The sequence below is a fragment of the Podarcis raffonei genome, chromosome 6, assembly GCF_027172205.1.
Source record: "Podarcis raffonei isolate rPodRaf1 chromosome 6, rPodRaf1.pri, whole genome shotgun sequence".
Taxonomy (NCBI): Eukaryota; Metazoa; Chordata; class Lepidosauria; order Squamata; family Lacertidae; genus Podarcis; species Podarcis raffonei.
Genome location: NC_070607.1, coordinates 43,671,327 through 43,692,984, shown reverse-complemented (window position 1 = coordinate 43,692,984; position 21,658 = coordinate 43,671,327). Strand labels below are relative to the sequence as shown.

At 42.2% G+C, this 21,658-nt stretch overlaps 1 protein-coding gene across 1 annotated transcript in view; it reads right to left on the bottom strand.

Moving 5' to 3' along the window:
- Positions 1–8,556: 8,556 nt before the first annotated feature.
- The window catches only part of SLC1A7 (solute carrier family 1 member 7), a 39,001-nt gene continuing 25,899 nt past the window's right edge, over positions 8,557–21,658 (bottom strand). Inside the window, exons 6-11 of the mRNA XM_053392415.1 lie at positions 21,317–21,416; positions 19,603–19,836; positions 17,715–17,909; positions 15,272–15,406; positions 11,866–11,965; positions 8,557–11,248 (exon numbers count right to left, since the gene is read on the bottom strand). Of these exons, the coding sequence (XP_053248390.1) occupies positions 11,012–11,248; positions 11,866–11,965; positions 15,272–15,406; positions 17,715–17,909; positions 19,603–19,836; positions 21,317–21,416 (1,001 nt within the window). The 3' untranslated portion in view covers positions 8,557–11,011. The remainder of the gene's footprint in view (positions 11,249–11,865; positions 11,966–15,271; positions 15,407–17,714; positions 17,910–19,602; positions 19,837–21,316; positions 21,417–21,658) is intronic.

The window sequence follows — 21,658 nt, the reverse complement described above, 5'->3', positions numbered from 1 at the left end:
TGACAAATCATGTCTTACGCTAGCTTGTTCAGGCTGTCTAACAAATGGGTAGATCCACACCATCCATGCAGAGCACATTCAAAGCCCATGACTTGCCCCATAGAATCCTGGGAACTGTAATTTCCCCTTCACCAGGCAACAGTTCCCAGCAGCCTTAAGAGAACTACAGGATCCTTTGGGGAAAGTCATGTGGTTTAAATGTGTGTTGAATGTGCATGTGACTATAAGTGTGGAAATCTGATTTTACAGTGGAGAGTTCTTTCTTTTTACCGCTCACAACCTTATTTGAAGTTCCTGTGCACAATTTCATATATATATATATATATATATATATATATATATATATATGTATGTATGTTTGTGTGTGTTTGTGTGTGTGTGTTTCCCCTCCTTTCTTCCCAAACACAGTTTAGCTTTTTACATCTCTTGACTAGTGGATAAGCAGCACTGTTTCTGTTGGGGCTTAGCAAAGAGCTTGGAACAAGAGGAGCATTTGAAATCCAGAAAGAGAAGTTTCTAACTGTAGACCAGCAGGGAAAACACCTGATAAAAATCTGTGCCAACCAACCTTGCCAATAAATCTTGACTTTAGGATGGCCAGCTACTTCCTTCCCAACCTGGGCCTCTCCAAATGATCATGTTATTGCACAATGCAAATGCAGCTGTTACTCAATTGACCAAAGGATATGGAGAGGGGGGTGTTTCTGCTGTAGGGACGCCTCATGTTTCTTAACCCTTTAACTGTAATATTTTCTTTAGGAAATGTAATATCTGCTTGCAACTACAGAGCCACTTGCAATCTCTGAAGGGCAGGGTAGAATGTGGGTGCAAAGTTTCATTTTGATGAGTTTCAGTGATACCACCAGTGCACTATTTCAAAATTTTGATGTGCATGGTCACAGATTATGGGAATTGTAGCCCAAAACATCTGGAGGACAGCATGTTAGCTGCTCCTGTGCTATATTTCAGCTCAGTAGTAAAATCCCCGCTGCTTTTTCCTTAAATTCACCAAAAAGTTCACTATGTGTGTAAGTGTGTGTGTTTGTTTAGACTTTGGGCTTCAGACAACCTCTTTATTGAGCATTCAACCTGATTTGCTTGCACAATCCTTATGTGGTGGTTAGACTCTATCTAGTCTTTATTGAGGACTGATTTTGATTTGTTTCGCAGGACAGTTATTCATCAAGCATCCATCCAGATCTGCAGGGTGTGTTCACATCTCTCTGTTAATCATTAGTTTATCTCACACATTTCACCTTCACTTGCATTTTTTTAAAAGCAAATTTGCTGAGCTAGGACAAGAGTGCTTTAATTATGCCAGCCTAAAAGTTTGACATGCACTTGAATTCTTCCTGCAAAGTACCAACATCCTGGAGACACCCATACATAGTGATAGACCTCTATGTACATCTTGTTTCTTCTCTGTGTGTCACATGTAGCCTAGATATCTTTAGCAGCCACAAAGAATACTCCACAACTTGATCCCAAAGTCCCTTAAGTTAAGCCCAGAGAAGCTGAGCTGTGGTAGTCCTAAAGCTAAGGGCCTCATTTGTAATCCCCTTTGCCAAAGGCAGCACACTTCCAGCCCTGACCATCTGCTCACAATACAGCACTGCTGCTATCAGTAGAAGAGAAATCTCTATAACAATGGATGTAAACAACCCTTTTAGCCAGATGGGTTGGGTTTTTTTGGTGTGTTTTTTGTCTAATATATATTTAGATGCTCAATAATATCGTGACACCAGTGTGCAAATTTATTTGTTATTTGCTCAATTTATTTAGCTGGAGTTCATCAAAATATTCCAGGGTAGCATACATAATAAATACAAGAATAAATACAATGAAATCATATCAGTCAGATCTCACAACAGCTAAATATATCACAATATCTGATACTAGAATACATCAAACATTCACAGATCCTTGGGTAATGAGATGTGTCTTCAGGCTCTATCTAAAACTGAGAACTAAGGAGACCAATCAGATGTTTATTTCACACCAATCAGATGTCCTGGGGGTGGGCATTCCAAAGATGTGATGCCACCACCCAGAACACCCTGCAGTGCATCAGCCCGTGGTGAACTCCACGTATTGCTGGGAGTGCAGCAGCCTCTCACCCTGGCAGAACTTAAGGCTTGGGTTGGTAGATATCAGGACAGGTACTCCTTCAACTATCTGAGACCCAAGAACCTTAAACTGGGCCCAGTAAGCTATTGGTGCCAGTGTAGTGTGTGCAGGGTCAGTGCTACATGACTTCAAATAGCATACCACACAACACCCTGACAGCTGCATTCTGCAGCAGCTGCAATTTCTGGAGCATCTTCAAGGTCAGTCCCATTTAGAGCACAGGACAATAAACTAATTAGTAAAGCATGAAGCACCATGGCAAGGCTATGCTGTTGCTTGTGTCTCACTGGGTGTTGGAAAGAGGGCCTCTATGAAAGAGATGAATCCCAGACGTACTCCCAAGCTGTGTACCTGCTCTTTCATGGGGAGTGCACCCAGGACATCTTCCCGGTTCCTGGACATGAGAACCACCCATGCCTCTGTCATGTTGATGTCCCTTTGTTGACTCTCATCCAGCCCCTTTCTGCCTCTGGGCACTGGCCCAGCACCTGAGGAACCCCACCTGATTCCAATGACATGAAGAGCTAGAGTTAGATGCTGGTAATGCTGCACCCAGGTCCTCAGATGACTTCTCTCAGTGGCTTCAAGTAGCTGTTAAGAAGCATTGGGGTGGCAAGAGGCTGAACAATGGCTGAGCAGAAGTCCTCCACTGCCACTCTCTGGAAATATCCCTGCAGGTAGGAGGGCAACCATTTCCTACTCCTGCAGATATACTCAAGGGAATACCATGGTTGATGGTATCAAAGGCTGTTGAGAGATCAATGAATAACAACATTGTACTCTTCCTGTCTCTCTCTCAATACAAGTAATAAGGGAGATCAGGGCTGTTTAAGTCCTGAAACAAGGCCTAAAGCCAGCTTGAAATGAGTCCTCTGTGGTGCCATAGTAACCTTGCTTCTGGTATGAATCTAGGCCTCTGTTTTCCTCCTCATTCTAAGCTTCAGTGCCTAGCAGCTATGGAAGAGTACACTGAATAGAAGGCAGACATCACAGTGTATTAAGCGGGCTAACTGGCTTCTTATGCTCTCTGGAGCCAGCCACCTGACTTACTGCTACCACTAGCCCAATAGATCTCTCCTCTGAGCAGTCCTCGCCTCCCTTGCAATCACGCCAGATGCTAGCAACTGGAGTAGTGTATTAGGAAGGTGTGTCTGTCTCTGTGTGTGTGCAAATGGTTTTATGAGAGAGTATGTTTATTTGTTGGTATGAAAGGGTTTGTGTGTGCGTACAGCAAGTAAATATTTTTCAGGGGCTTAATTCATTGAATTTATGCCATGTTGTGATGACCTGTATTCTGTGGTTAAATTGGCTCACTTTTGCTTTGCGTTGGTTTTGAAATCTCTGCAATAGGTTCACTGTCCTTTGCATACAATAAATGCTTAGCCTACGTGTTTCTCATGTGTAAAACAAGTAAATATTATTGTTAAGAAATTAAATATTTAGATTACGTTCTAGGCAACCATTTAGTAAATAGTTTGCGATGTCTTCTAAATGCTTGATTCCTTAGTAAAGGTAAAGGGTAAAGGGTAAAAGGTAAAGGGACCCTTGACCATTAGGTCTAGTTGTGACCGACTCTAGAGTTGCGACGCTCATCTCGCTTTATTGGCCGAGGGAGCCGGTGTACAGCTTCTGGGTCATGTGGCCAGCATGACTAAGCCGCTTCTGGAGAACCAGAGCAGCGCATGGAAATGCTGTTTACCTTCTCGCCGGAGTGGTACCTATTTATCTACTTGCACTTTGACATGCTTTCGAACTGCCAGGTTGGCAGGAGCAGGGACCGAGCAACGGGAGCTCACCCTGTTGCGGGGATTCGAACCGCCAACCTTCCGATCGGCAAGCCCAAGGCTCAGTGGTTTAGACCACATTTGACTGCAATCCTATAAACACCAGGGAGTAAGGTCTACTCAACTTAATGGGACTTACTTCTGAGTAGACATGCATAGACTTGTGCTGTTGATGTATAATCTGAGGGTCTGCTTCATTTGGTTGAACTGTGCTCTTTTAGTCCGTGGTGGCGAGAGGTCTTATAATCATAGTCTTCAGCTTTACACCTTAGATGAACAGGTTATTTTCAGTGGGGTTTCCTTTACTACTTGTGGGGCTTTCCTCCTGGATGCATAGATTCTACTGTCTCTTGACACTGCTGGGCTAAAACTCTGTGTCTTAGAAGTTTTTGATTAAAGTAATCAATAAACGTGTCTCATCTTGCATTGGCTTACAAAGACAATTAATTATTCCTCCTCTCTTTTTCTTTAAGCATACCATTGTAAGCAGACAAGCAAGGACTAACAAGCAAAGCTGTTCATATAAAATATAATTTTAACACAGGATTATCCTCCTGGGAACCATGATGTGGAAATTTTCAGGCTTTTTATCTTTGAAGAAGACTCTCTGCATTCTTGCTTGCCTTGCTCCACACCCACTTTCCTTTGTAGAAGATGCTGGGACGTGTTCTCAGGTGCACAGTCAGCACAGGTCAGGCCTGGGAGACTTCATCATTGCTCACATCAGAGATGGGGAAGCTGTGGAACTTCAGGTGCTGTTGCATTTCAACTCCAGTCAGACCCAGCCAACATGACCAGTGGTCACAGAAGATGGGAGTTGTAGTCCAACAACTTCTGGAGGCCCACAGGTTCCATATTCCAACCCGTTGTGTCTTGAGATTGCTACAGATGCAGCTTGCAGGGGAAGATTAGTAGCCTAGTGATAGGCGAGCTGTCTTTTAGCCAAGCTAAATGTGTACTAATTTTATCAGTCATGAATCTTTGCTAAGCTTTTGAGGAACAGTGGAGTTCCCTGGAGCATGGTTTTATAAGTATTGGGTTAGTAGGTCAAAATAATGCCGCATCATTATTGGAATCATTGTTGTCCCATAAAATGTCACTGGGAAACAGGAGAATTCTAAGTTTGAGTGCTAGTTGGCTGCCTTTAGTTCACTCAGGAATAGATGAACAACCAGCCAGATACACTTAAAAACCACATGAGAGAAGAAGGAAGTGAGCTGTTCCTGTCTCTGCCCCCCCTCCTGACCTTCACTCATCCTTGACCTGCCTGAAATTAGAGCAGGGAAAGAAATATCTGTGGAATAGCTATAACAACCCTTTTTTGTGCCTCAGCCTAGCTACTCCTAGAACAGGGAAGGAGTGGCTTCAATATGTGGCATGTTTTCCATCTCTCCCTCTCTCTGTTTAACTAAAATCTGTACAGTCCACCAACACATCCACTTTAAAAAAAACAAGAATGAACACTCAGGATCTCTTGACAGTTAATCAGTAGCTAATGTATGTGAAGTTAGCCTGAGTTTGCACCCTTACGTAAGAATATTGAGTGCTGAGGCCCACACAGTCACCCAGCATTCTTTGAAAGAATCCCAGAAGCCCATAGAAAATAAGTGACCCACTGGAATTTGGCCAGTGGTCCACTACTAAGTTGACCGTGGCCTGCTTTTGACCTTCCCCTGCTGTAGAACAAAGGAGGCAAACTGTGATGTAGTCACTGACTGGTGGAAGATACATTTATTGATCCTAGACAGCATCCCAGAATGCCTGAGTTTTAACTGCAGTGCAGCTAGGATACCTTGACTTAACATGGAATTAGAAAGACAAGGGAATTCTGGGATGAAGAAGGAGGGCGCCTGGGTATTAAATCATAGTTTTCATCTCATAAACTGAATCATGTCTATTGTTTCTTAGGCTCTCCGTACATCAAGTCACAACATGCGGATCTTGAGTCAGGGGTGCAGCTCAGCTCCCAGAAAGTTAAAGAAAATTAGTAAAAGTAGCATTGAAACAAATTCCTATCATGCACATACACTTGGGCGGGTCCACGCATCACTTTCCCCCAGCTACATATGCGATCTAACTGGAGAGAGGCTAGAGGGAATTTGCAACACCTAGTCTGCTGCAGGAAATATTGGAAATCTCTCAGACAGGCATTGAAAGCTGCTGCCGAATTCACTTTTATTGCTCCACTTGTAAGGCAAATGAAACTCCAGCCTAAAGTTTCCCTAATAATGAATTCTTGGAGTGTTACATTGCCTATTTAATTGATCTGATTTCCTCTATTATTTTCTCCATTTAGTATTTGCCTCTCCTGATTTTCCTTTCTGCGTTCTCCAAGCCTGTTTATATAAAATGTAAATTACTATTTCAGTTTGGGGGTGGGGTTTAAGGCAGAAGGAAACAGCAGCAAACGTTGCCAATTCAAAGCTATTTCCCTTCCATTGAGCGGTATGGTATCTCCCGTACAGAATGCAGTTGTGATTTGCAGATGGTTTGCTTTATATTATCTTCTGAGCCTGCGGGGATCACATGTTTGTTGTCTCCTGGAGAACATATGAGAAGCATTTTCACCAGTACAAAGTATCTACACATACCACTTACATAATCAACAGCTGCAGTGATATATTGCAGGAAAACAAGACCCAAGCCATATGCTTTAATGTGAGACTGAATTCACAGTTTGCCTACCTAACTGGGCCCCGTCTTCCACACTACTGAAATGGTTTCTGTTGGGCGTGCACAAATAGAGAATAGAAGCAAATTCTGTGGCAGCCATATGTTTCAGGACTCTAACTATAGATCTCTTAAATAGTAAACTGTGGGAAATTATAATTGTGGAGAGACATGCGCCAAATCCATGTCATAAAGGAATAAGCAAAACAGCCTCCCCCCTTCTTTTTTGCAGAATGGAGTGGTTTTGGTTTTCATACTAATAAGAGTGATATAATAAAATAATAAATGCTACTAGTATGACTAGTATAAGGACAGTTTCAGCCCAATATGTATCTGATGAAGTGTTCTGCAGTCCACAAAAGCTTATGTCAAACAGTTTAGTATTTAAGTGCCACAAGACTCTGCTGTCCTATGCAATGGTATCTCACAAGTCAGGCAACTTTCTCTGCATCAACCAAAAAAACTCTTGCATATTTTAGAATGACTTGGGTCATGTCCAAGAGCGCACTCAGTTCACCTGGGCCACTGTTGGGCCTCACTACTGTCCACTGTTAACTGAGAATGTGTGTTAGAAAACATCTAGCATTCTCTTACAACTGTGCACGCCACTGGAAAATTAGTAGTTATGTACACAAATTTATTTTGTCCCCCATTAGTTATCTTCTCGTTGAGGAACTCAAGGTTCCCCAGAAGCACTCTGAAAACCACTTTGTATATAACATTTGACTGTATTTGATTGTTGGCAAACAGTAGCTTTTAATATTGAACAATATTTGGTAGTTATGATGCAATGTTATTAATCTGACATCATTTCATTAACATGTAATTATATGTAGTATCTGACGTGTTAGATTTCATATGCAAACCCTGCAAAGATCAAGACAATTGAGAGATGGCAACATGTCCAAAGTATTCAAATTTAAATTTTCCAATAATAATAATAATAAATCTTCTTTGAGAATGCAAATTTGAAAGCTATAATCAAAATATCTAATTCAAGAGCTGTAGAACATCTTGTCAGATATCTGACAATATTAATCTCTGTCTGAAGGTGAAAAATCATCTCATTTAAGTAGCACATAGGCAAACCTCTTCACAACGGTATGTTTATTAAAAACATTTCCCACCGAAAACACTGGTAATCAATATATGGTACAATTGGTCATACTGGTTGTACAGGGAGAGTTGTTTTATAATTTAAGGATTCGAGAAATAAAGAAAACATTCTTAAAGTATCTCAACCTATATATAAAAATAAGAAGCCAGGGTCCACAGCAAATTCCCACCAATATAAAAATGTTAGGGGTGGCTCTGATGTGGCAAAGATCGTGTCATCGTTTCCTCCTTCCCCCAAAGGCCCCGTCTCTATTTCTCATCAAACGATGTGACATAAAAGTTCCTCCCTCCCTCCAATGAAGGAATAAGGCAGGGGTGGGAGACCAGCGAAATGCCAGCGTAGTGAGTGATCCGTGAGAAAGTTTTTTTAAAAGAAAGGAAGGAGAAGTGAAAGAAAAGAGAACGAAAGCAGATGCAGAGAGAACAACTGTGAAGTCAGCTCAAAGTGAACAGAAGGGTTTAGGGAAATAATCTTCTGTGAAGGACCTCTCTTCTTCAAAGCAGGCACTGAAAAGGAGAATAGCTTCCAGTCTCAGAAGCAGGCAGCTTTCCAATCCGACCCTAAGTCATGGCCTACCAGATGAACCTGCTGATCCCACATCTGCTGTCCAGAGGCAGAAGAGAAAAGGGTTCCCACACTTTTAATGGTTCTGCAGAGGAGAATTTTGGCAGACGTACCTTGTCATCATGCAGGGGGCAAGAATAAAGCTACATCACCTGCTAGGTTTCTAATACATTTTTATTCTGCCTTTCTAAGGAGCTCTAGGTGGCACACTTGGTTCTTCCCCACCTTTCGAATCTCAAGAATTTTTTTAGGCTGGGTGACACCAAATGGCCCAACCCTAGCTAGAAAGCATTTTAACCCGACTCTCCTCAGTCACAATCCCAGGGTTGTAGACACCTAACTTTTACTCGGAAGAAACCCATTGAAATTAAGTTAGATATGGTCATTAATCTCAATGGGCCTACTCTGAGTAAAAGTCACTTGAATACAATCCCTACATCACACTAGCTCTCAGTGTAGAATCAATTCCATCTTCTGTGCAACAAGACTATGGGAGTCTTGGCTGCCTCTAATAACCTTCTGCCAATTAGACTGAGAAATTGGCATAGCCTATTCAACAGCCACAGTCTTCCCCCATCCTTCAAGCTGCTTCGACTTCCATTCCCATTATTAGAAGCACAGGAATGTGTGGCTGGATACTTGGAATGGAGCTGAAGGTCTAGCTGTGTGTGTGTGTGTGTGTGTGTGTGTGTGGAGCATGGTTATTAATTCAGAAAAACAAGTTTAAGGATGGGAGTTCACAAGAACATTTACTATGGAAGTGAGGACAGCATTACAATGAAAATGTGCCAGTCATGTACACTGGATCCCAGCCTATGTTTAGTCTGCTCTCTGACCACAAGCTCTATATTAGTCAAAGGATCTGGGCCATAAACGTCATGGTATATATACAGTCTATACAAAGAAGAGAACGTTACGTACTCTTCTGTAGCACCAGGTTTTGTGTGTGTGTCTGGACTCCTGCAGTCTAGATGCTGTGGATGCTGTTATAGAATGGAACAAGATTTTTTTAAACGAAGAAAAACGAAGAAGAGAAGCACATGCATCTGGCACTTGGAAGGCAAACATGATGGGATATTTGTAGACAAACTTAATGCCTACCTTTGAGAATCTCTTCCAAATAACAGGTTCATTAAAGAAACAAACAAACAACCTTCTCATTAGTTCCAAAAAGGTAATATACATGGCAACATACACATGAAAACTTTAAAAAAAGATTAGCCAAGTATCAAACACTCTGTATTGCAAAAGAAGTAAAAGAGAAAAGGATTTTGAGAATCCCTGATTTGCACAGACCCCTTTTTTGTACTCAGTCATTACCATCACAGCCAACGGTGATACAGGAGAATGCAGCTACTGAAATGCAATGAAATTGCCATAGGGCTCCTCTAGAAAACCAGTTTATTGAGTTTGCTTGCACAAAGCTTATGCAGAGGTTAGATTATAACTGGCCTTTATTGAGTATTCATTCTGTTTTATTTGCAGGGCAGTTATACAACAATGAGTATCAGTCCTGCATTCATCCTGATTTGCTGTCACGATATTTATACATCTTCCCATTAGTCATTTGTTCGTCCCTCACTTTTCAATACATTTCTGTCAGTTTCCAAACTGCAAAGGGTCTGATTCTTTTTTTAAAAAATGGATTTGATGTGAAGTGGTCCTTTTAAACCACTTTAACTGCACAAATCTAGAGTGCTTGAATTCCTCTCACAGAATAGTGAGTCAACCTGAGTACAGAGAGACTAATATTTCAACAGAATAATGGATAGCATGGAGAGTTAAATTGCAATTCAGAGTGGTTTGCTACATAATAACTTACTGGCGTGATTCACACGAACCACTGTTTCATATGACACACATGAATCATATGAGTCTTCTCTTTCCTCCTCTGGCATGCTACGAGGAGGAGATGGGAAGCATCCCCCTCCATTTTAAATTAACCGTGGTTTGTTTTTATGTCCCAACCAGGAACTGTGGTTAGCATTCCTATCAATTATTGAAATAAGCCAGGATCAATAACCATGGTTTAAAGTTGAGTTCTTTCAGTAAACCATAGCAAACCCTAACCACAGTTTGTCAAGGTTTGCATATAATGACAATCAGCAGCTGGCTGAAAATGAAAGCACATGCTTATGATCTCCTTGCAGAGATCATGATCTCTGGAGGAGAGGGAAGACTCCATGAGCTGATGTTGCCATGTGCAAACATATTTAATTTTGTAAGGTTTATAATAATGACGTCCCATTTCAAATGGGAAATATTATTACTTTGGCCTTTTGCTAAGATAAATGCCTTTTTGATTTGTTGCCCTGTTAATTGAATGCAAAAGTTTTACTGTTTGAGGCTAATGTTAATTTTGAAGCTGTTCAGTGAAATAAAGGAATTGTGAATATTGACGTTATCTTCACGATTAGGAGGACAGTGAGATGGTGAGCTCTTATGAATCATTTTAAAGGGGTTAGAGTTCTTTTAAAGAGCATCATAAGCAGAGTCACATAAGGTTGCCTAGAGTAAACCAAAGTTGTCCACTGATCAGTTCCTTTGTACCAAAACCAACCAAGCTGCTGAAAAACCCCCAAACTTGTTGAAGCCTTCTTTCTTCTTCTTCACAGATGTTCACAGCTGGCCTCACAGCCGTAGTTTGCACATGGCAGTCCTTCCATGTTTTCCCATTCAAGGCAAAAGGCTGTCTCCCAATTCCAGCTGTGAGGTAGTCATTAGGTTTCAAATACCTCCAGAATAACAGTTACACATTTGTCTCCAGTTCATTGATTTCAATAGTGCAGTGGTCCTTACTGCTAGATTTCTCTGTATGAGTTTCTGTCGGGTTTTCTTCTTGCTCCACTTGAACAGGTATTTGATGCTGGAATGTCTTTGATGGTTCAGGTCCATGAGGCTCATTCATGTTCTTCACACAGCCATTTCTCTGGTAAGCCATGATCTGGTGGATACTGATCGGTTTTGTTTCACAGATCAAAGGCACCTATAAATGGAACAGGGAGATTCCCATTACTATTTTAGAGATGGTAAACTATTGCATGTGGTATTGTTAACTTGTATGGAAACTTGGGGCCTTCAAAAGCTAGAGAAGAATTAAACCACACTCACTTTTGTGTGCTGTGAATTACCGTATATATTTATGGTCACAAGGGACACAGCTGTCAAAAACCAATAGGGCATTGCCATGTTTCAAAATGGCAGGATTTACAATCCAGATTGAAGCTGCAAATTCAGAAATCTATGCCCCTTCTGGAATTGTACCAGTTCAGATTAGGGGGGGTGTGCATGTGCGGGTGTTCCCTACACTAAAACAACAATAACTTCCTGCATATTGAAAGGCACACTTTAAAGCAGGCTCCAAAAGTATAGGGTTTTGAAGTAAGGGGAATCATTTAAACACATGGGGAAGGGTCATATTTCAGTGGTTAAGCATCTGCTTTGCATGCAGAATATCCCAGGTTCAATTCCAAGTTGAGTGATTCCCATCTGAAACCCTGGAGAGCCACGGCTAGTCATTGTAGACAGTGCTAAACTAGATGCACCAAATGCAGTGCTAAACTAGATGCAACACTATAACTCCATTGTTAAATTTTCTCCCACCTCAGACCCATCCTTGGTGAATTCTTTTCTGCAGATGTGAGCCATGATTCCAGCAGCCAGAGCATCCCCCAGAACGTTGATCATTGTTCGGAATCTGTCTCTGTCAAAACACAGTGGAGGCATTAAAGACGCCATTTCCTTTTGTTATGCAAATGCTCACAGATTTAGACTTCTCTCTGTTATACTCCCATGCAAAATAAAAGTCCATGAATGTAATCTGATATCATGCTAAAACAACCAGTTATGGAGAATTGGAAATAAAGGCACCTACTGAGTGTAAATTCATATATTACCATATTAGACCAAATGGGCCAAATACGGAAGCACCTTGAACTGATCTTATGATAGATTCATCCCAATTTGCTTGCAGGGAGGTGAGACAACAGTGAGTCAAAGCAAGTGTTATCCTACACATTCCAGTGCATACCCTCATCACTTTCCTTACTGCAAAAAGCCTAATCTTTGGGGGATGTGGGTTTCTTGCACAAGACCTTCCAATCAACCAGAATTTTCTGGTATGTGTGTCAAAACCATTCAAAAATAGGGGCAGTCGGGAAGCATCCCATGAATGCCAAAAAAAGTAAAAGGATATCACCCCAAAAAACAAATCTGTGATTCTACGCCATGACTGTCTGTTCTTCTGCACCTGCATTTTGTATTTAATTCCCCCATGTATTTTTTTTCCAAGGATCAAAAAAGTCAATTTAGTGGGGCGAAAACTCTTATACATTTTGCTTGCTCTCCTCTTTGTCATTCTAAATATTGGCATGCATGGTGGAATGCAAAAGCAAGAAACATGGAGCAAAATAGCATTTGGGTGGTAGATGAGTGGCTAAATTCACTCCGGATTTCCCTAAATCAACCTCCTTCCCCCAGCTGACATTGCACTTCTGGTCTCTGGATTCTATTTAAATGGCACCAGAAATCTCTTGAGTGGGTTGATCTGGAATTAATTCTGTAAAGTGTGGAATCCCGTGCAGCAGCTTTAAAAAGTTTGCAAAGAAACTTCTATCAGTCCTGAAATATTAAGGACCTTTTGTGAATAATGAAGGAAGCAATCTTGAGCCAAGGATATAAAAATAAAACTGGAATGTGTTTTAAAGACAAAAACAGGAGAACAAGGAAGGAAAGTGTACTTCGTATGGTGTGTTTTTGTGTGTGTGTGTGTGTGTGTTTTTAGACGGAATAAGCAGGAGGAGCCATTAAGCACGTCCAGATGGAGAGTAGAACACATTCTGATTCCCCTTGGAAAAGAGAAGGCACTCGGACATTTTCAGGGGCCAGGAGTGTGTTGGTTGAGCTAAAACAGGGATGAGGAAATGTGGCCCCTAATTTAATGTTCGTGGTGGTGGGGAGAGCTCAGAGAGGAGAAGGAAGGTGGGAGGCAGTGGTGGCTAGTGGCCTTTAGGACCGGTGGGGCGAAAAGCAAGGATGCCAACTGTATCAGTTATAACCAATGACGGGCAGAGACTACTAGTTCTCGGTTTGTCTCCTTGCTGAGTCCTACACAAGCAAAGCTGAGACTACGGAGGAGGACGCTGACAGCCAGAGCCACCTGTTGGATTGATGGTAAGAAGGAAGCAGCGTTTGGTGAGCTGGCTGATGGCAAACCGAGGTTGGCGGAGCAGTGCTCCATTTGCCCTAAAGGACCAGCTTCCACTGGTGAGAAGGGGGAAGCAGAAGGGCATCTGATATAGATTGAGCAATGGAAGAAAGCTCTTTGCGAGTGATCACTTCAGTTCCTCGAGTTGCTAAAGGAATGAAGTGGGAGAAGATATAGTATGTTTGGCACTGCAGTTTACATGACTCTCCATTACTAGCATTTACTATTACTGTGTGTATTAGCTCTTGGTAACATTTTTGTTTTAAAATGATATATTTCCCACTTTATTTTCTTTGCACGTAGGTTGTTTTGTAGTCATAAGGTAAAATCCATTTCATTTTCACAGAGCAAAAACTGAAAGAGAAACGTTTGTAAAATGCAGCTTTTAAGCTGCTTTGAACATACAAAATTGAGGTGAAAGGGCAGGTGTATTAGCTGGCACTACTCTTAGTACATTATTTGAAGCCGAGTCAAATTCATCTTGGCAGAGCTGCATTCAATCTGAAACACATCATGTGATTTCCTTATTTTTCCAATGCAAACAAGCACATCTGAAAACTCAATCACATTGGTTAATATATTGATGTGGGTCATAAAGCTGAAATCCAGGAACATCCAGATGTTTGGCTTAAAAAAGCAAAGGGTGGTCCAAGATCAGCATTGTCCAGGTTTTCTTTCTTTCTTTCTTTCTTTCTTTCTTTCTTTCATCTTAATGGAGGTTAGGTTGAACCAGAAAGGTTTTCATATGTTGTTAAGTAGATATGTGTATGTGGGTGAAAACATGGATCTGCCACTGCAATGTTTAGATCTGCCCACAGTCACAGCCTGTCCCACTGTCAAAGCTGTAAGCCCAAAAAAATGTAAAGGCAGCCCTCAGCAAAGTGCTCCCAGGGAATCCCCTCCCACATCCATGAGCCCTAGTGGCAGCGAACAGCAGCACTGCTAGCTGCCATTTTAGTTTCCCACAATGCCACGGTTATAGGCCAGAGGCATTTCACTTTTTAAATTTGGCTCTTTTTCCTGTCACCGTGAGGCAACAGAAAAAGACAGCAAATTCAACAATTGCATAATTACAGCTGAAAATGAAGAAGGGCTTTATGTTGTAAAGTGCCCTGTGATCTTTGGATGAAGGGTGTTCTAGAAATTTATTATTATTATTAACAACAACAACAGGGGGGATACTCAGAGTGCATTCCCATGTCTCCCTTTGCAGCTGTAGCTTGAATTCAAGCAGACGCTGCAAGTAAGAATATTTGTAGCCGCGATATGAATTCTTCTTTTAATTCAAGCCAGGGTCACAAACAAAGAAATGAAGAATCAAGAGTGTACTATTCTTCCTTTGCAGGCCACAGGTTCAGTTTAATCATCTGATGTCATGTGATTGACAGGTAAGCAGCCCCACCCACCCATCAAAGTGACCTACAGAAGGGGGCAGAGTTTTGGATCAGCCCACCATCCAGATCCAACTCCTTCCCTCTCCCCATCATAAAATCTATGATCTATTGGATCTAATTTTCAAATTCACAATCAGTATGTCTCATCAAAGGATGATTGCCATGTCTTGCTTATGGGCATCCTATGGGCATCTAGTTGGGTTGGCAATAGTGTCCTGTACTACAGAGCTTTGGTTTGATTCAGTCAAGCAATTCTGTGACTTTCATGACATGACCACACTCTATTGCACCTTTCAGCTCACAGTGTGCTGTAGGTTGCTATGAATGCAGCTGTTCCAATAGTCACACATTCAGTTTGGTTTGAAGATGAGAGAAAAGTCTAAAAAAACCACACCATCCAGTTACTTACAAGGCCCAGTCGACTGCAATGATTAGAGTGATATCATCTGTAGGAAGCCCCACTGATGTAAGAACGATAACCATAGTCACAAGGCCAGCTTGCGGGATTCCAGCTGCACCAATGCTGGCAGCAGTTGCTGTGATACTTTTACCAGAGAGAGAGAGAGAGAGAGAGAGAGAGAGAGAAGGATATTAATGATCTAACATGGAAGAACACATATTTGGAACCAACAGAGAGTTTTCCTCCATGCTTATATTTGATCCACACCTATAAGTGACTCTCAAATGCTCCAATCTGAACTGAGCTGGAACAGAAGTCCATTGAATAGGCTGGATGGGTTTTTTTGATGTGAATGGTGATGCACATCACTATCCGGGGCCTACCAGAGCCATTTCATGCAACAGGCTTCACACTACTAGAGCTGGATTGGGACCCTCCTTCACAAGAAATAGTTGATGGGAAAATTTTGTGCCACTGTCCCGCCACACAAAGCTGCCAAACTGGGCTTGATACTGTGTGAATACAATTAATGTGCCAGGCATGTCGCTGCCAGTTCATTTCCAGGCCTAATACAAGGTGCTCACATTAGTGTTTAAAGCTCTAAATTACTTAGGCCCCAAATATATGAAACACTGACTCCTTCTGTACAGCCCCCAATAATTCTCTCAAGTGACACTGTTAAAGTCAGTGGGATAACATCAGCAGAAGGTTTCTGCAGAGTCGGAATCCAGTTCCTTGTTTTCAATACACCTTACACACCTTATTACACCTTAGTGCAACTTGTGACCCATCAAGCTCGAATGCAACCAACCAACCAACCAACCAACCAACCATGTATTGTGCCATACTAATACTTGGCTACTGCCAGACATGACCCACATTTGTCTGGCTGGGTTGCACACTGGGCAGTATGACATTTAGCATAGAACAGAGCAATTAATTGCAATAAAATTAATGGCAGGAATCCCCCTGCTCTTAACAATAATCCCGGTGAGCACAAGAACTGAAATGGCAAATCACAGCTACATAAAAACATAGTCTGATATAAAGCTGATTACTTTGGTTCAGTCTGAACAAAATTATGAAGGATCTAGAAATGACACAGTCATGGATTTAAATATTCAGTAGTGAGTAGTTTTGTTTTTGGTCTGATAATTCATTTACCACTACTTTACTGGAAACCTGTCTATTTTATCCCCATCCCAAACACCAGACATCCTGTGTTTAAATTACCCACTCCACAGTTTGGACTCTTAGCCATTAAAAGCTTGTGAAATTTACAGCGCTTAACTATGAAGCTAGGCTTCACCAGGTCCGCCCTTTAGCATCCCAGGATTCAGCCCTGGCACATGCAAAGTAATAAATAAATCATAGTACGTCTTGGAGCATGAAGAGTGTCTTTCCCTAACCACTGTGTGACCACAAGCAGCCACACACTTCTGGAATTATGAGAAAGAGCTTCCAGATCAGATGTTTTAGCTCACAGGCTCATTTGATCCTTGAGCTTTTTTCATTTTAGAAATTCACAACGGGGAATCTGCTTAGAAGACAAATGTAAGCTGAGCCTAGTTTACAAGGAACAGAGCTCAAAGCACACAGAGTCTTCTGGCAGGCAGGGTAACAGAACGGGGCAAATGAATGAAGCTATCTCCAAGTCTCTGAAGTTACATGCAGTTTCAGAGAATACCTATGGTGGCGATCAAAAATTGTATATTTTCCTACTACATTTCTTTCTGGTCCGAAGTGCTATCCTTTGTATGTTAACCCAGAAGCAAGTCTCATTGTGTTCAGTGAGGATTAGGTAAAAGGTAAAGGGACCCCTGACCATTAGGTCTAGTCGTGGCCGACTCTGGGGTTGCGACGCTCATCTTGCTTTATTGGTCGAGGGAGCCGGCGTACAGCTTCCGGGTCATGTGGCAGCATAACTAAGCCGCTTCCGGTGAACCAGAGCAGCGCACGGAAACGCCTTTTACCTTCCCACCGGAGCAGTACCTATTTATCTACTTGCACTTTGACATGCTTTTGAACTGCTAGGTTGGCATGAGCAGGGACTAAGCAACGGGAGCTCACCCTGTTGCGGGGATTCGAACCACCAACCTTCTGATCAGCAAGTCCTAGGCTCTGTGGTTTAACCCACAGTGCCACCTGCGTCCTCCTCAGTGAGGATTACTCCCAGGTAAATGTGCAGCTCTAGAACTTGATCCCATAAAAGCATCATAATGCTAACAGAGAGGCTTGCCATGGGGCATCCATTCCGAACTTTCACTTCCCACAAAGCACTGTGCCTTCCTAACCAATTCACAGAAATATACTCTACGCTTTCCCATATGTAATTATGAATGAGGATGCTTGGATCATGTATCAGCAGTGTGCACAGTACGCAGATTTGCAGGAAATATCTGCAAGTCAAGCTTGCTAAATATGGGACCCCCTTTGTAAACTGGTTTTTTACCTTATGGTGATGATCTGCCCAAAGTCCAGCTCGTAATTGTTTACTTGAGCAATAAAAATAGCTGCTACTGCTTCATAAAGGGCGGTCCCATCCATATTGATTGTTGCCCCCACTGGGAGCACAAATCGGGCAATCCTCCTGTCCACATGGTTATTCTCTAACAAGCACTTGAAGGTTATAGGCAGAGTGGCTGAGCTGTGGAGCAAAAGAGAGTGAAGTCAGCAAAACTATAAGGTCTGAAGTAGGGGGGCTATCTCAAACCTGCAGGTGGCATTGCCAAGATGCATCCGTAAAAAACTATAGTCCTACTGGCAGGGTCAGTACTGACTGTAGCCGTACCCAGGAGGATGAGTTGGCCAACAACAGATGACAATAAAAGGTGGTGTTCTCTCTCCCCATTCCCAAAATTCAGTTGTGCTTCCTATCTACTGTCCTTCCCTCTCATTGCCTTTCATTCCATTCATTTTGCACTTTTTGTGCAGTTCAAATAACTAGCTGAAGAAGCCTTGCTGCAGGTAGTCACTCTCTGGAATGCACCAGGGAGAACAAGTCTTTCAGGATTTCTTTTGCCATCATATGAGCTGTGATGACCTAATGCCAAATGAGAAGCCAGACTGAAATGGATATAGATAATCAGCTTCTGTGAGGTGCTTAAACCTGAGCCTTAGTTCTTCTCTAATGTTACCTAAAAACACGGAGATGGAATTGAGTAGCAGCTTGTTGTCACACTTGCAGAAATAGGGGATCAGCCATTATGTGTTCTCTCTTTTCCAGGAGGCCTGGGTGCAACCCCAAACCTGCAAAGCGCCTGATATGACCTAACTCGAATGTCTCCCACACTCCATCTTAAGACCTAGCAGTTGCAGACACAGATGGAATGATCAGCCATTACTAGTCTTTCCGCACCCCTTTTGTAGTCTTTTTATCTTCAAGCTGACAAAGAATTCTGAGGAACTCAAAATCTTGAGCACTGTTTTTTGATGTTTTGGTTGCCCTAATAAACAAAAAACATAGCTTCGATTTTTTTAAAATAAGAAGAATGAATGCATATTATTTTGCCCACAATGTACTCAGGTCCAGCAGTCATCCATCTCAATATAATCAAAGCAAATGCTTCCATTATCACAACTACCTCTGCCCTTCTCGTGGCTGTCTTTGGAACTCTACCAGGGCATCATCAGCACCACATAACAACCTCCCCCCCCCCATGCAAATAGGACTTTTATCTCCAACTGGGTATTGGGTTGTTCTTATAAGAAGACTACATATGCTTGCCATTTGCATTGCTGCACTATTTCTCAAACTGCAGAAGACTGCTGGTATGAGACACCTGGTTTGACCCTGATCTCTCTATTTATAGTTTGGATTATGAAGTTAATCTGTAGAGCAGCTCTTGTGTTATGGGAATGTGGGGAAGTATTGCAGGGACCGGCCACAAAGTACAACATTGGGCTTCTTGCCAGGACCCTTCTTGAGCTTCTGTTTGTCTAGTGACACCACAAAGGATGATTTCTATGGGATGGGCAGAAGATTTCCAGATCAAACCTGGCTACATACCAAAGTGGCAAGAGGAAGCCCCCTGCAGATTAGTGTCCCCTATCCAAGTAATCCAGAAGGATTGCTATGGGTATTGAAGCCGCTGACAGATCCAGGAAAATTCTCTGAGCAAGGCAGGGGGGAGATGGTGGGGCCGGTGGAGAAAATGCCAGTGCTGTAGTCAGATGGATTGGACATGTCATTGTCTCACAGTTTAGAATCCAGGGATTGGGAGACTTGGATTTGGAGACCCTGCAGCATGAGTGCCTTAGTGAACTGGGAGTAAGGGAGCTAGACAAAAATAAGGAGTGCAAGGTAAAACTGCGCCAGTGTTTCATTCATTATATGGTACCTGGATGAGGTGGCCAGAGCAATAAGCAAGGCTTGAAGAATCCCTCTGATGAAAACAATGGGGTTCTTCTTGGTGATGAAGAAGTATGTCATTGGCAGAATAAAAAGTCCATGTACCACCAGGCCACAAACCACAGTAATAGCGTAAAAGCCTAGCTTCTTCCCGATGGCTGATGGATCATCCATTTCCAAGATCTTACCAGCAATAAGGAACACTATTCCAAATGGAAAATACCTGGGGAAGGAGACAGTGATATTCAATGTGAAAGAACACTTCCACCCAAAAACTGAAGGAACTTATGTGTATGTATACAGAACTAGTTCTGTGACACAGGCCATCTATTACTATACCCCCTCTGGCCAGTTCCAGAAGTTTTTAGAGCCAAACTACATGCGAAACAGGAGAGTTGTGATTAGTTAGTCTCCTGATTAGTTTTTTTAACCCGAAATGCACCCTTGGGAGCATTGCAAATTTTATTTTGCATCATCATGTAGTGTATATCCTGAACCCTTCTTCCACTACAGGCCATTTTTGCAGTCCAAGTTGAGTCCCTAAGCCACTAATTTTCCTCCAGTGATGCTGGTGTGTGTGTGTTAATAGTCTCTGTGGGTGATTTTCCCTGTGGGTGAGAAAGCAACTGTAATGGTGAACTTTGCTACAAAAACTGCCCCAAGTTAAAAGGTTAAGCATGCAGCAGAACTGGCTTACCACATTTTGAGGTAAATTAAGTAAGACATCTAAAAAGCCACTGCAGTAGATTGTTACGCCCAAAGTTTAAAATTACTGTACCTAATTAATAGCACCATTGATGCACGCCCAACAGCTGCTGCTATAATTAAATTTGTGGTTCCCAGATAACACACTGTGGTTAAAAAAAATAAAATCAGAACCATGAGTCTCCCATATCACATGTAGTTTGGCCCATAGAACAGTGGTTGTGGCACGCGATACTAACATAGCGCTTGAGTTCCTGTTAATAGGTGCTCTCTTAACAATTCTCAGTACCATTAACAAACCACAGTTCTCAAGATTCTTTGAGGGAAGTCATGGCTGTTTAAAGTGGTATGATACTGCTTTAGCTATTGTCATGGACTGGCTGGATGCAGAGGAATGGTGGGAGGAATCAGGTGGGGAACCCCAAAGGAACTCCAACAGAAGAAGGCTCAGAGCCAAGGGATTGGTGGTGGGAAGACAATGAGTAGTCAGAGGAAGAAGAGGGAGGAGGATGTGTTGGAAGCTGAGGAGGCAACAGGGTTTAGTGCACAGCAAGAGGCTGTGGCAGACAGCAATCCAGAGTGAAGACAGGCTGTTGAAGAAGCCAGGGAGTTTCTCCATTCTGTTGTGACCAGCTCTCCTCCTCCCTGGTCTCCCAGAACCAGCAGAGGAATGAAGAAGGCAGAGGAAAGCGACACAAGAAGAAAGGAGCCTTAGGTTGTTGGGGAAGGACCCTGGAGGAGCCTTAGAGAGCAGCAGCAAGGCGAGGACCTTCAGTCCTTGCAACTGCTTCATTGGGGCAATACCTACTGAGAAGAGTTGCTGTGATCACTAGGCCTCAGCTGTTTTCGTTTCTTTGAATAAAGAGTTAACTTCACTGACAGCGGGTGTTTTATTGCTGACCTGTGCCTGACTCCAACCACTGAAAGTTATATATTGCAGATGGGGGCCAAACTTTCACTTGCAAGTTTTATTTTTTCCTAACACTGCATTTACTTACCATACGGAAACAGCCACTATCTTCATGACAGATTCATTTAAGCACTGGCAAAAGCTAACCAAGGGAACGCCACTGTTGCCCATCCTCCCCAACATTATTCCTGCAAATAGATAAATATTGTTTCATTTTATTCACCATCATATGGATTTACATCACAGGCCACATTAGCATATAAAACTTAAGTGTGTATATCTATATCTATCTATCTATCATCTATCTATCATCTATCTATCTATCTATCTATCATCTATCTATCATCTATCTATCTATCTATCTATCTATCTATCTATCTATCTATCTATCATCTATCTATCTATCTATCTATCTATCTATCTATCTATC